The following is a 14,153-nucleotide window of genomic DNA, read 5'->3' on the forward strand; positions in this document are numbered from 1 at the left end:
GAAGCGACGCCCCCTTTTCTTTCTCTCGCAAAGGACCCCGGCCGCCTCCCACACACACACTTAGTTGCCGACCCCCCCACTCGTGGCCGCTGGTGGCCGCATGCGCTCGGCTCCGCACTCGAGGCGTGGAGCCACTCGGAACGGCAGCTGGTGAAATGTGATCCTTCTCCACTTCTTCTTCTTCTTCTTCTTCCTTTTTTTTTCCTGTCAAAGATGCCGGACTCGAGCGACAGTGGCTTCCTCTGCTGCGCTTTGCTGCTCTTGCTGCTCGGCTCCGTTTCCGCCCCGCCGTCCTCGTCCTCGTCCTCCTGCCCGCCGGGCTGCGAGTGCTCCGAGGCGGCGCACACGGTCAAGTGCGTGGCCAAGGACCTGCGGGGCGTTCCAGTCGGGCTCCCCGGGTACACCCGGAACCTTTTCATTACCGGCAACCACATCGAGCGCATCGGACCGGACTCTTTCAAGGGCCTCCACAATGTCACCAACCTTTCCCTCAGCAACAACAAGTACGTCTATCTGTCCATCTCTCGCAATTTCATCAACCCTTTGTCATGACATTACAATTTCAAAGAAGTACACATATACGTGTGTGAACTTTGCTACACCATGTAAGCTATTGAGCGGTTTTTAAAAAGTGTTTCCATTTCTTCCTGTTCTATTTTACTTTTGACATTGCTCCACGATTCATGCTAACGGCCGCCTTGACCAGAACAAATTTCTATCAACGCAGCATTTCCGAGGTGGACTCGCACGCCTTCTCCGGCCTGCCGAGTCTCCGCTCGCTGGACCTGAGCTCCAACCGGCTGGCGGCGGTCCACCCGGAGGCCTTCGCGGTGGCCGACCAATCGCTACGCCAGCTCAACCTGAGTCGCGCCCTCTCCAACCAGTCGGCCATGTCGGACGTGGCCGCGGCGCTGCGCCGGAGCGCCCTGACCTCGTTGCGCGGCCTGGACCTGTCGCACAACGGCCTCATCTACCTGCCGCCGCGTATTTTCTCCCAGCTGGGCGGACTTCGCCGGCTGCTGCTCGCCAACAACTCCCTGGTGGCCGTGCGCAACGCCACCCTGGCCGGTTTGGGGGCTCTGCGGGAGCTGGACCTGAGGCTCAACTCGCTGAAGAACGTCCCCGAGGAGGGCCTGCGCGAGCTGGACTCGCTGCCGGAGGCCGAGATCCTCCTGGGGGAGAACCCCTTCACGTGCGTGTGCGGTCTCGAACCTTTCGCCCGCTGGCTAAACCGCTCCCGGGGACGCGTGCGCGACCCCGAGGGGCTGGTCTGCGCCTTCCCCGCCGCCCTGAGAAACGCCTCCCTGCTCTCTGCGGTGGGCGCCGCCGGCAGCCTGGGCTGCCGCCAAGTGGGCGCCGGCGCCCACTTGGCCCTGCAGACCTCCTACGTCTTTCTGGGTCTGGTGCTGGGTCTGGTGGGTCTGGTCTTCCTCTTTGTGCTCTACCTGAACCGCAGGGGGATCAAGAAGCGCGTGTACGACATGCGCGATGCCTGCAGGGAGGTGTGGGACGGCTACCGCTACCGCTTCGAGATCGACTCGGACCCCCGCCTGTCCCAGGTGTCCTCGGGCGCGGACGCGTAAAACCCGAGCGAGCCCACTGGAACCCGAAACCCGTGGACGAGCGATGACCCCGCCGCGGGCATCTACCTGACTCCCCCTTCTCGTCTTGTCTTCCAGCAAGTGCCTCGAGTCCGCACACCCCGGACTGGTTTGCAGGTCAATAGCAGAGCGCAAATGGACAAAGCAAACGGAGGTTTGAAATCGGATGACTTCGGGGCGGGAGAAGCACGGGGTGCGCCCTACATTGTGTCGACATGTAGATAGTCGGTGCACGTGCGCACATGTGCACGTGCGTGTCCATCGATCTAATACTGGCAGCAAATTGGACTTGTTTGCAGCCCTTCGCATCAGGAAGGAGGAGGAGGAGGATAATTCAACACAGGCTGAGCTTCTCCAATCCACCCCCCACCCTGCCCTCCCCCCTTTTCCCCCCGTGAAGCGTTGCTTTGTTTCTGCGCCTCAACTTTTATTGTCACAATGATGAGAACCAGTCGCGGAGGCCAAAGCGCTTCAAAAGCCAGCCCCACCTTTTTCTGTTGGAGGAACTTTTCTCCCTTTTCTTTCATGCCATGATAAGATCCAGATGATTCCGGAGAACAGCGGCCAGAGTCATTCAGCGGGAACCACTGAAGTTGACATTTTACGGGCGTTTGCTTTTTCCTTTCTTTCCTTTTCTTTCACGCACGAAGGCATAAATACCTTGTCGTGTATGTTGGAGTCGAGGCGACAAAAGATTTCATTGCCCCTCATTTTGCTGTGCTTTCGGTTATTTCGGGGAAAAGCCTCTCCTTTTTTTTTTCAAGCCCAAGAAGAAGCGCGTCCTCCTATTCACTGCTTCGCGGTTTACCGCACGTGCAATGCCACAAGAAAACAACGCAAAGCGCCGCTGTCTCGACAAGCCTCATGGAGTTGAAACATACGGTGGTTCGACCAAAACGAAATGGAGAGAGTGACCCTTTTTTTGGGCCCGTGTCGGGATCTTGAGTTGGAGTCCCAAATGACCAATTTTCAATATGATCCCAATAAAACTGTGAGCTGTGTTGTGCGCGGGCGTGCGCGCACACAAAAAGTCTTTACGCAACAAGTGCACATATTGCAGGTCATGTCTTGCTTTGTTTTAATGTCGTATCGAAGGAAAAAGCGTCGAGTAACATCATCAACCTCTGGCCTGGTATGCAGATTACGCTACACGTTAAAATTCGTAAAGAACAATAGCATCATTGGTGACAGTGCTATCAACGTCATGTAAATAAACCAATCAAACATACCGATGACTCGCTAAAATGTTTTTTTTTGTTTTGTAAACATTCAAATATGACGGGCAACAGCTGTGAGGCCGTCCATATTCATCAGTCATTCATCACAAACGTCGACAAAAGCTTCCGCGCGGGGGGGTCGTCAGTCGAACGCAGCGAAACTACTGGCGGCTCGTTGGTGCGCAGACGCAAAGGTCGGCTGGAATGGCGAAGAAAACGAAAGCTTTGTTTCGGGCTGGCCCGAGACTCAAAAACCAAGACGAGTGCCTTCAAATCATCTCTAAAATGGACTGGGAGCCAGTGAAGGTTAAGCCAGAATTGGGGCCATGTGCTCCCTCTTACGACCTCCAGGTGGTCGTAGGCAAGCCGCAGCTTTTGGGACCAACCGGAGACGCTTGCGGGAAGACTGACGGACTCCAAAGTCAAGCGTGTTACAGTTATCGAGCCGAGATGTCACAAAGGCGTGGCTTACTCTGGTTTGAAACCCCAAGCCCAGCGCTAAATCCGATCCCGAGCTTTAAAAGTCGAACCCAGGCTTCTCCCGATAGCGTTTACAGGTTGCATTTCAAGAAAAGCAGAGGATCTCGTAGTCCCAGAGAAGCGAATAAAGGAGCGTCGGCGCCATCGACGGCTTTCTGGGTGATTTCGAAATGGCCGTGACCCATTTTCAGGTAGAGACACGAAAGCGGCGAGTGGCAGAATACTTCATCATCGGCTTCACGGGTCGATAGCTCGCCCTGGAATCGAGCGGCACGTCTGGGAAAGACAATAGCGCAGCACCCAAGAGACGCGGTCATTTCAAAGAGCCCCCCCGCAATCAAATCCTTTTTTGCTAGCCATTCGTTTCTTTCGACAAAAGTTATTGGGCCGCGCTGCGCTATTTCTCAGATTTTGCCTATACCGTTTAACACTAACGTGTTGTTGTTCCGTGACACGCTTTGCATTACAACTTTTATTTCCCCTATTTCTGTTTTCCTGAACGAAGCAGTCTTATAAATTCACTAGGCATCTCATTTGGCCTGTTTTTTTCCCCCCCGATAATCCTGCTCGATTGTCCGTGAATGATCAAATTTTAATATCTAGCTAACTCGCTAAAACTGAAAATGCGTTCTTGCTTGGTCTACTTAGCAAACTCACTAGCAGTAGAGCCTGAATAACAACATAAACAATCTTTGAGATGTTGTTTAATCCAGCGACAAATGTTTGAGTGGAATTTGTCGGTATTGGCAAATTTGTTTATCCGTGATCCTGATAGCCAGCTGGCTAACTAGCTAACAAATGGCTAGCAAGCTGGTCTTTGGATCTTTTATGTTAAAGTGTTGACGCTGCTATGATTAGTTGGATAATGATGATGATTAATATTGTCGTCAACTCGTCACCAATGTTTGAGTTTCCCAATGGAGCATTCTAACTGTAAAAAATAAAACTTTGACACCATAAGAGTGGTGTTAATCGAATAAAAAAATATGACTTGGTTGGATTTTTGGCAGAGGGCAAAATTATAAATAACATCATGAAAGTAGTTTCTGTGCAAATAAAAAGCGTCAAGAGCGGAAGCCAACATGACGATGAGTGTCTTTCATGTGAACTGGAAAGAATTCTGACTCCAAAGATGGGAAGAAAAAAAAAGAAACAAGCAGTCGCCAATCCCATTTCCTGTCAGAGGAAATTGTGTCTTTGATGTTAAGCCACCGCACTCAAGCGGTCATCAGTCGCATGAGAACAGGAAGGAAGCAAGGAAGGAAGGAAGGAAGGAAGGCAGGAAGGAAGGTAAGACTCTCCCACTATTTTCTTTTTTGCAATACAGTTTCACCGAGGCAGGTAAAAATTCAAACAATGAAAAGCAAGTCCCACACACACCTGATAGCCATCAGGCCCGATTGGGCGGCTTAAAAGCGATGCCGTGCCGGCGTGCGGAGCTGGTGCAGAGCAAGTAGCTTGGAGTCGGTTTGAGTGGCGACGCTCGCTTTGACCCAGGCCGCCTGCACAAAATGGCTTGTGGAATTTATTTGGGGTAAGTAGCGCTGCAATTCCTTGACGTGTTTGGGTGTCTCAGGGTTTGTTTGTTTGGGTTGTTTTTTTTTTTGTGTGTGTGTGTGTGCAGGGTCTTGCTGATTTGCTTACTTCCAGCAGAGCATGTTCACTGTTTGTGGGCTTCTCAAGAAGGTGGGTACTGCAAAAATTTTTATACATTTATAGATTATATCTATTTATAAAATAGATTTAAATAAAACCAGATGTTCACACAAACTGCATGTCCATACATGGCCTGTGTTTCTCAAACGACAAAGTCCCACTATGTCTGAGAGCTCATGTATGCGACCTAAGCAGTCTTGGGTATGCTCAAAATTTAAAGGAATAGTCATGCAAATACTCCCAAAGTGATCTAAATGCTTGTAAAGATGACTCTATTTTTGCAGCTCAAGGCAAGACATATGTTGGCTTTGTGCAAGATGAAGGCGGCACCGGCAAGCCTCCCCAGAATCAATTCAGACAAGCCTCGGCCCAAAGCGGCAGTCGTGGCGGAGTCTCCGATTTTGGCGACCAACAATCCAAACTGTCATCCTATCTCGGCAGCTACTCGTCACTCAGGGTGGTTCGACGACACCCATTGGGTGTGTCTGGCAAGAAAGCCGGTCCCCAAAAGCCCCGCCTCTCCACAGCCATTGCGAGTTCAGGCTCTCTGAGCAGGTTTCAACCGCCCAAGTCCAACCTGGCTGCAGGACTCAAGAAACCAAACGCAGGCCCCCACTCCCGGGGAAAGTCGTCGGGGTTGTTCTTGCCGGGTTACGGCATGCGCAAGTTCTCTCCCAACATGCAGACGTCGGCCAACGGCACCGCCACCAAAGTTCTCATCGGTCATAAACCCGGACGGCAGCGAAAAATCTACAGAAGTCACGGCCGGGTGGGGTTCCAAAGTCAACGGCAGCAGGTGACCAGTGTGTCGTCGGACGCGGGTTTCAATGGGCGACGCTACGCCCCGACACACGTCCTAACGATCCCCAGCAGATTCGGTGGCGCCCGCATCAGGCGCCTGAAGCACACCGCGCCCCAAAAGAGCCGAGGGGTCAAGCTCGCTCCCCGCCTTGCTCACCAAGAGACCAAGTGGGCCAGAGTCAAGCTAAGGCACTGACCGAGCGACATTTCACTTGAATGGGATTTCAAATTTTTTCCAACGGGAGTGACGATAGCCATTTTGGTGTTTGGAAAATAAAAATGGGTACTTGAGCATTGCTTATCTAGGGGCTACTTCTTACACTTGCAGCCATGTTTTAGAAACTGTATTTAAAAGGACGTTGTTCAGCAGTACAGCCCCATTTGAACCACAAAACTTGTGTGCTAACTCTAATTTTGTCATTTAGAAATGAATAGAGAGCCTCACAAAAATGCTGGTGAAAATCAAGGTTTAACTTCAAATTGACACGGGTGGTCCTTTTTATTGCACATGCTCTAAATTTCAAAGGAACACGAGGCGGACTTCCAAGATGGTTTCATCTCTGGCATTAAAAAAAAAATCTCAATTTAAGTGAATTATTGAAAAGTGACACTAAAATGTACACGTCTTGGCTTTGTGTGTTAACACTTGCAAACTAGTGTTTGAAATCCATGTTCTAGAAAATGACATTTTTATTAAACACATACTGACTACAACTTTTTGCGACCAAATGCCGTGAGTCGCCTCAATTCTACACTACAAATACCAAAGTTGGTTAGAATTTGGTGCCACCTAGTGGCGAATCAATACATGCAACGACCTAACTGCAAGCACGTGCATTTTGGAGCGCTAAGGTGCCAGGGCGAGAGCCTACCACCTATTCCTTCAGCAGAGGTGGGAGCAAAATGTCACCCCAAGCGACGACTGAGCATGCCAGATGTTACATAAGACAATGAGGAGCAAAAAAAAAAAATCACTTAGTTTGTCTCCTTTGGGTAGCCATAGCAGAAAGATGGCGGCGAAACATGGCAGTCAATGGAACATTTTTCATGCATATTGTTGAAATTGTTTGAAATAACATTGAAAAATCAATCATCCCGTACTGTACCTTTTAAAGTGCAATTGATCCACCACATAATCAAGTAGACATGTCATCACAACTCACCTCTGTCAATCGGATAAGACGAAACGATTTGCTGGTGAGCACGCCGGCCTAACAGTGCAGAGGGTTCGATTCCGGTTCCGGCTTTACTGTGTGGAGTTTGCATGTTCTCCCCGTGCCTGCGTCGGTTTGTTTCCACCCACATTGCAGAAACATGCACGGCAGGTTAATGGAACACTCGAAATTGTCCCCAGGTGCAATTGTGAGCGCGAATGGTGGTTCCATCTGTGTGCCCTGCGATTGGCTGGCAACCGGTTCGGCGGTGACTCCCGCCTACTTCCCAAAAATAGCCGGGCGGGATAGACTCCAGCAGGGCATCAGTAGATGTTGGTGTAATGTAATACATTTCGCAATTATTTGCCATGTTTTCATTTCTTATGTCCAAGTGTTGCATTTCAACCCTTTTATTTCCCACCCACTTTACAAGAATGATCAGTTTTCTTCGGATTTGTAAAACTATTAATTCGTCGACGCAGCTGTGTGGTGCTTTTTACACCCGTGGCTCTACTGCCACGTAGCGGTTGATATTTGCATTGCACACGGGCTCAACTTACCTTGAGCAATTGTGAGGGTCGCGGGGGGTGCTGGAGCGGGGTCTTAGCGTCTGTGCGTAACACTCCACTCGTCAACAGTTGACCACATAACCGAATCAACTATAGCGTATTGTCAAAACATGATTCCCCCAATAGTCATTACTCACTCAACCATTTGCCGTTTTTTTTAAGGCCAATGCCACCTAAAAGTAGTGCTTTGCCGCCATCTTGGGGGCATCTACAGTCAGTCAAAACCTTGACGCTGCTGTCAATCATTCACAGATTGGGGGGGGGGGGTTACCTCATAGCCTGGTCTCTATCCTCTAATAGCGGAATACGGTATGGCTTTTCCTCATCGTGTATGCATTTGAGGAAAGGCTCCAAAATACCACTTTCAATTGTTACTGAATAAATCCACAGCCAAGCTCTTAGCAAGATTTAATGTACATTTATTCTTAACACGTGGAACATATAGTATAAAGATTTGATACTGAATAAATGATATTCATTGAGCCAAAAAAAAAAAAAAAAGGCAGGAGGGTTGGGGGAGAGGGAAAAAAATAGGGGGGGTTTTTACATCAAGTTTTTTAGCTACATCATCTGAAATACAAATATGCAGAATCTGCATCACTGGGGGGGAAAAAGTTTTTCTTCATCAAGGTCTAGTTGTTACTCAGACGATTTTTTTTTTTGTCGTTATATTCTCTACAGCCGCACCAGACAGTCTCGTGTGTCTTGTGTGTTAAGTGGTAATTTTTAAAAACGGTGAAGGGACAGGGAGAGAGATGGAAAGGGGGTAATTCATGTACAACATGGTGTGTGTGTGTGCATGCGCACGCACGCACACACACACACCCAGCGCAGCCTGGCGGGTCTGCTTGGATCTAGTGCCGAGGACCAGTCCTAGTACAATTCATACAATCAAAGGACAATAGAGAAGAAGAGGTCGGGGTGCTGTAGGTTGACCGTACTTTGAGGAGGGGGTTGTTAGCCATTGTCACCTTCCACATAAAAACTACAGTTTGCTGCCAAGTCGGCGTATCTCAGTGTGAAACAGTATTATTACAGTATGTCGACACTTTCTTTGAAGGTGTACAGTACAGGGAGGAAAAAAACAAAACGAAGAAAACAAAACAAAAAAAAAAAACAGTCCTAGAACCTACTGCACAGGAGAGCACACATGTCCGCCCCCGAATGTGGTTCCTGTGTGTGTGTGTGTGTGTGTGTGTGTATGCAGGGCGGGGGTAGGGGGGCAGAGCTTTACAGCAATCCCGAGTCCTCGGGGGGAGAAAGCAAGCATCCCCAAAACTGACTGTAAACGAGACAGCAACTTTGGTTACAGTTATTATTTTTCTGGACTTTTTCTATTTTCATTAAAAAACACGTCCTTTCAGGGCTAAGAGCATCCCATTCGTCTCCTGCGGTTATCTGTCTACTTCATGGTATTCCTTCCTTTTCGCGGTAGGGGGAGGAAAAAACAGTGGAATCCGAGGTGATTTTGCATAAATAAAAAAAAAAAAGAAAAAAGGACAGTCAAAGGTTCTGCTCACAAAAAAGTCGGGGCGCGGGGAGAAGAGAAGGAGGACCTCCACGGCTGTCATGACTGGCCGACCAGGAAGAGTACGTCGCAGATGACCTGCGAGACGGCCGAGTTCATGAGTGGCGATACGGACACGTCCAGCAGCCGTGATTCGTACAGCGTGAACTCTGAGTGGTTCTCCTCCAGCCGGGCCAGGGCGTGGAGGGCGCGGGCCGCCCTGCGCATCATGTCCACGCTGGTGGGCTCAAAGTGCGCCTGCATCTGCAGCAGCGTGCTCTGACTCTGCTGGTACTGCGTGGCAGCCAGGCTGTCCTCCAGGAAGCCCAGCAGGTTCCCCACGCTGCCTTTCTGCACGGCGATGGCACGCGCCGCCAGGCTGTCGCCGTGCGCCAGGTTGGCCAAGAGCACCACGGCCATCTCGCGGCACACCGCCACCTTGCGCTCGCCCACCAGCCGCACCAGGGCGCCGTACAGCTTCTCCAGGCGGCTGAAGGGCGGCGTGGCCAGGATCAGGTCCACGTTGTTGTCCTGGATGCTCAGCTTGCTCAGGGTCTCCAGGACCAGTCTCTGCGGCGACAGCGAGCCGTGCGGGCCCAGCGTGGGGAAGGGGTCCAGAGCCTCGGCCGAGGGGCACACGGCCCAGTGGAGGAGGCCGTCCAGGAGGGGCAGGCAAATGCTCTCAGAGTACACAGAGAGGTCCAGCTGGCCCGAGATGTTGGCCAAAGTCACCAGGCAATTCTCCCGCAGGACCTCCAGGCAGTCCCACCACCACTCGTCGCGCTCGCAGCTCACGCCCTCATCCTCCTCGTCCTCCTTCTCGTAGGTCACGGGCGCCTGCTTGCGCTCGGGGTGCCGGTGGTGCAGCAGAACCAGGCGCCCCAGCAGCAAAAGAAGACCGGGGTGCTTGGACATCTCTTGGTCGTTGCCGGGCACAAAGGAGAGGCTGCGCACGATGTTGGACACGCAGACGCAGCGCCGCGCCAGCGAGTCCTGCCAGTCGGCCAGCGTGCTGAGCGGAGTCTCGTCTTTGCTGTGCGGCTCGTCCTCGAGGATCTTCACGTTGCGCCGGCTCTGGAGCTCGGGGTTGATGCTGAACAGGTACTTGCCGTTCTCCTTCTGCTCCTCGGCGCCGCCGCGCACCGCCTCCTCCGTGACCGAGCCCGGCCGTGCCGACAGGACGTCGTCGATGGTGGCGGTCACCGGTGCGCCGGCGGCCGGCGGCAGCAGCTCCGGGACCTCCCGTCCCGCTCTGGTCTCCTTGGGCAAGCGCTTGCGGGCCTTGAGGCGCCCGACGCGGCTCTCGAAGTGCGTCTGGATGTGCTCGGTGATGTCACCGCCGCCGACGCTCCAGTGGACCAGGCCGCTTTCAAAGCTCTGGCGCTGGCCCAGCTTGGACGCCCAGCTGCCCTGGAAGGGGTTCTTCTTGCGCACCACCTTGATGGGGAGTCTGTCGAACTTGCTCGCCTGCCTGGGCTTCTCCGCGTTGGGGTCCTGGGAAGACCCTGAGGTAGCGGGTTCCTTGACCCTCGACTTCTCCTTGCTATCATCCTCGTCTTTCTGGGACCTCTCCTCCATCACCTCTTCCTCCTCCTCCTTCACCTGCACCTGCACCCTGGTGTCATCCGGCGCATCGTCTTCGTCCTCCTCCTCGTCCGTGTCGACGCCTTCTCCTTCGGGCATCGGCATGTCGTCGTCAGAGTCTTCGGCGGCATTGGGGTCGAGGAGTGTTCGCTGCCCGGGGTCGCCCACTTCGTACTCCTTCAGGATGCCGAAGATCTCGATCAGGCACCTTCTGAAGTATTCCACCAGCAGCTCCAGGAATCCAGGCAGCTGCCAAATCGGAAAGCAAAACAGGGTGCCGTCAAACAATGTTCCTGCCTGTTTATGGCTGCCTTCTCCAAACCCGATTGAGCCTCGACTCCATTTCCTCATCCAGGAACCCGGGTTTGTGGAACGTACCTGGCATAAGTTAAACGTGGTGATGCTACTGTCATCATAGAGTAAGATGTTGATGGTGTCCAAGGCCCAGGTGCTCTCCGCTAGCAACCCTGACTTTAGTGACATCATCACACGCCATGCTTCAGGTGTGCCTGTCAACCAACAACAGAATCAAAACGAGCCACAAACAAGGGAACCCACATTTGCACACGGTAGATGTCAACATCACGGGGCACTTTGAGACACAGACAAGGCTTGTGGGTGCCTTCTTCATTAAAAATACCGGTTAGCACTCAGGAGTTGACATTGCATACCGATGTCCTTCATGGTTAGCCGTCTTCGCGGCTTGAGGTGCGGTTGGGAGCATTCCACAGAGCCGGGAGGAAAGCCCACATCTCGCCGCATCATCGGCTGCTGCACGGGCGCCTGTCCAATGTGGGAGGCGGGGACCGGAGGTCCGGCTTTCTGCACTTTGATGCCTGGATGCATGTAAGGGGACTTGCTGGGTGACGTCCTGCTCTCCATCGGCCGCGGCATGGGTGCCGGACTGGACACCTGAGGAATATGGTTCTGCGATGTCTGATAAGTCGACGGGAGGGGTCTCGTCATGGGCGGGCCGGACCCGCCGGGTCCGAAGGGCGGTTGCCGCTGGTTGACGTGGCCGGGCCACGGGCCCTCGTGGTTCATGCGCTGATCCGATGACATCATCTCCTCAGAGCGGTTCATGCCGTGGTAGCCGGGCGCCTGGCTTGGCACAGGTGGGCCCTGGCGGTTGTGATAGTTGGGGTAGCCCATTTCGTTGCGGCCCTGCCACATGGGGCCCTGGGGCCCGTCGGGACCCGAGGGCATGGGGCTCGCCATCATCTGGGGAGGCATGGGCGATTGGGAATTGGGCCCACCGGAAGACGAGCCGCGGTCCCGGCCGAAGGGAAAAGGGAACTGGTTCTGCGGGCCCGGGGGTCTCCGCTCCCCTCCAGGGTAGGCGTTGTACTGATTGTACATTTCCTGCTGGCCCTGGGGCCCTGATGATTGAGGTCCTGCGGGCTGTTGACCACTGTAAGGGACGTTGTACATTTCTCCCTCATGGCGCTTGGCGGGGGGGCCGTAGCTACCGTCAACGGGACGCTTGTAGTTCTGTCGAGAAACGGACATCCTTTTTTAATCATCCTTAAAACCTCACATATCTTGAATCTGATTCAGACTCTGAACATCCTCACCGGTTGCTGCTGTGCATACATTCCCGGTTGTTGGTTTGGGTACGGGCCACCAGGGGGCGCGCCTTGGCCAGGGTACTGATTGGCGTACGAGTCGTGTCTGGGGACCCATGCAAAAGTCACTCACTTTATTGCGCAGTCGAGGGATGAAATTGTGTCATGCTGAACTGGTAAAATGGTTTGCAATACCGTTTCAAACTTTTGTGTAACTTTTATTGCTGTGTGCATATTCACGTTAAGAAAAGTACAAAGTCTCTCAATAATTTGATTGGTTAGATAGATTTGTCATAATACAAATCGTTTCCCCTGGCACAACGATTTCATACGTTAAGAACTGTGCAGAAAGTGTGCATTTGACAAAGCTAAACGTCAAATCTCAGTCAATACCGTTGCTGGGGCGGCGGTCGGCTCGGCGAGTACATCCCCGCCTCAGCTCCGGAAGGCATCATGTTGGGCTGAGCGGCCCCGGGCCCCATGCTGCCGTCGGGAGCCATGCCTGACTCTTGCCTGTGCGTTGACATTGAGCGTATGTCATCTCACTGGAGGAGACAGAATTCTACCGCAAAATTCCACAGTCGACTCTGTACCTGCGGTCATATCCGTAAGGATATTGTTGCCTCTGGCCCATTGGCAGATTTCCCATGGGTCCCGGTGGGCCTCTGCTGTACGGTTCCCCCATCCCACTGTTAGGACCGGGTGGCAAGAATTGTTCCCCAGCTTCGTAAAAAGTCCAAAAAACAAACAAACACATTGTTAGTTTCCCTTTTAGCATGTGAACAAACTCGGTTGGTGGGTCCATTCACCTTTCCTCATACCACCAAAGGGGTCCTTGTTGGACTCATAGGGACCCATCCGACCCATCATTTCGGGGCCGCCCATTCCGGGTTGGTAATTCTGAGAATTGGGGGTCATGGCGTTCCTTCGGGAAAATGCCGGGTCGCTGCCGTCGGCAAAGGGGTCCTGCAAATTGACGCTACTCCTAGAGCAAACCAACAAATCATCAGCCAAAAGTTGAATGGCCACAAGCATTCACAATTGCCCGCAGCTCATTAAGAAGAAAGAGGCCCCGAGTGAGACTCGGAAACAATTTGCCAGGACAAGGCAAAAGATACGACGACAAACTAAGTCTGCAAAGACTGACACAATAAAGACAGTGTGACAAAATGGCTCACTGAACAACCTCAAAGAGCTGAAAGAGCGACATGGAAACAAAGGTGGCGCATTTAAATGACTTAGCGTCAAAAAGAAGTTGAATGTGAGTGTGAATTGTTAGATTTAGGGCCACGTTTTTTCAAATGTGTTTATTTGGGCAAGGCAGGTGCATAGCTGGTATTAAAGGGTTGCATCCAATCTGCAGGTTTACGCTGCACCGGCGTTAGCAGGTAGCCGATTAGCCTCGGATTTGTCCACGCACTTGGAAGATGCCTGATTCCCGATTGCATGTCTTCTTCCTATTTACGCTGCCATGATGCATATTCCAATTGTGACACACGAAAGCAAAACAATGTTTAATTGTGTCACTTGAGCCATCCGGTGTCAAAAAATAGCCTCAAGAAAAGGTCTAGCGAGCATTAATTGCAACGATGTCGTGTCACGAGTCGTACCTGGCGCCGGGCATGGGAGGCATTTGTGTGTGGGGGGTGGAGGCCGGGGTGGGAGGCTTCAGTTCTCCCCCCTCCGCCATGGAGCTACTGGTGGACTGAGGAGTCTGGGGGCCTTGGAGCGATCCAGAACCAGCTGCAAAAATAAGGGCACACATTGAAACTGCATTCCCAAAATAAAGCCTCCATCACAATCTCTTGGAAGTCACCAGGAAAAGAGCTCCCACTTCTGAGAATGACAAACAGCCAGGCGGGCTGTCAAATCGGTGACTCTCGCATGTGCGCATGATGCCCATTTGTGTTTGTGTGTGAGACACACTATCGTGCTCCTGCTCAGGACTCAAGTCTGATGACTCATGGCTTCCCATTCATTAAATCGCGGCGCGTGTACACACACACACACACACACACA

At 52.3% G+C, this 14,153-nt stretch overlaps 3 protein-coding genes across 4 annotated transcripts in view; 2 read left to right on the forward strand and 1 right to left on the reverse strand.

The window, feature by feature from the left end:
* Positions 1 to 6: 6 nt before the first annotated feature.
* Positions 7 to 2,627, forward strand: tpbg1b (trophoblast glycoprotein 1b). The gene is made up of 2 exons (XM_019867837.1): positions 7 to 503; positions 728 to 2,627. Exons 1-2 carry the CDS (start codon positions 214 to 216, stop codon positions 1,581 to 1,583), a joined length of 1,146 nt encoding a protein of 381 aa, XP_019723396.1. The 5' UTR covers positions 7 to 213; the 3' UTR covers positions 1,584 to 2,627.
* A 1,957-nt stretch (positions 2,628 to 4,584) lies between these two features.
* Positions 4,585 to 6,046, forward strand: LOC109514609 (uncharacterized). 2 transcript variants are annotated; one of them, XM_019867878.1, is made up of 3 exons: positions 4,585 to 4,832; positions 4,875 to 4,984; positions 5,239 to 6,046. In XM_019867878.1, the coding sequence occupies exons 1-3, from the start codon at positions 4,810 to 4,812 to the stop codon at positions 5,949 to 5,951; spliced, it is 846 nt and encodes a 281-aa protein (XP_019723437.1). In that variant the 5' UTR covers positions 4,585 to 4,809; the 3' UTR covers positions 5,952 to 6,046. The 2 variants fall into 2 exon arrangements, with proteins under 2 accessions (XP_019723437.1, XP_019723438.1); XM_019867879.1 differs by having other exon boundaries at positions 4,588 to 4,832; positions 4,923 to 4,984.
* Positions 6,047 to 7,880: 1,834 nt separating this feature from the next.
* The window catches only part of LOC109514548 (AT-rich interactive domain-containing protein 1A-like), a 34,637-nt gene continuing 28,364 nt past the window's right edge, over positions 7,881 to 14,153 (reverse strand). The window contains 8 exon segments of the mRNA XM_019867737.1: positions 7,881 to 10,818; positions 10,948 to 11,078; positions 11,241 to 12,060; positions 12,144 to 12,240; positions 12,528 to 12,647; positions 12,728 to 12,857; positions 12,944 to 13,119; positions 13,745 to 13,877. Coding sequence (XP_019723296.1) covers positions 9,046 to 10,818; positions 10,948 to 11,078; positions 11,241 to 12,060; positions 12,144 to 12,240; positions 12,528 to 12,647; positions 12,728 to 12,857; positions 12,944 to 13,119; positions 13,745 to 13,877 — 3,380 coding nt within the window. The 3' untranslated portion in view covers positions 7,881 to 9,045.

The sequence above is a fragment of the Hippocampus comes genome, unplaced genomic scaffold (assembly GCF_001891065.2).
Source record: "Hippocampus comes isolate QL1 unplaced genomic scaffold, H_comes_QL1_v1.1 scaffold207, whole genome shotgun sequence".
NCBI lineage: Eukaryota > Metazoa > Chordata > Actinopteri > Syngnathiformes > Syngnathidae > Hippocampus > Hippocampus comes.

Bases quoted from the DNA above. Each gene is read 5' to 3' on its own strand.
- tpbg1b (XM_019867837.1), top strand. From the start codon at position 214: ATGCCGGACTCGAGCGACAGTGGCTTCCTCTGCTGCGCTTTGCTGCTC. The intron at 504-727 runs GTACGTCTATCT...CTATCAACGCAG, and splicing joins CTTTCCCTCAGCAACAACAA to CATTTCCGAGGTGGACTCGC.
- LOC109514609 (XM_019867878.1), top strand. From the start codon at position 4,810: ATGGCTTGTGGAATTTATTTGGG. The intron at 4,833-4,874 runs GTAAGTAGCGCT...TGGGTGTCTCAG, and splicing joins GCTTGTGGAATTTATTTGGG to GGTTTGTTTGTTTGGGTTGT. The intron at 4,985-5,238 runs GTGGGTACTGCA...CTATTTTTGCAG, and splicing joins TTTGTGGGCTTCTCAAGAAG to CTCAAGGCAAGACATATGTT.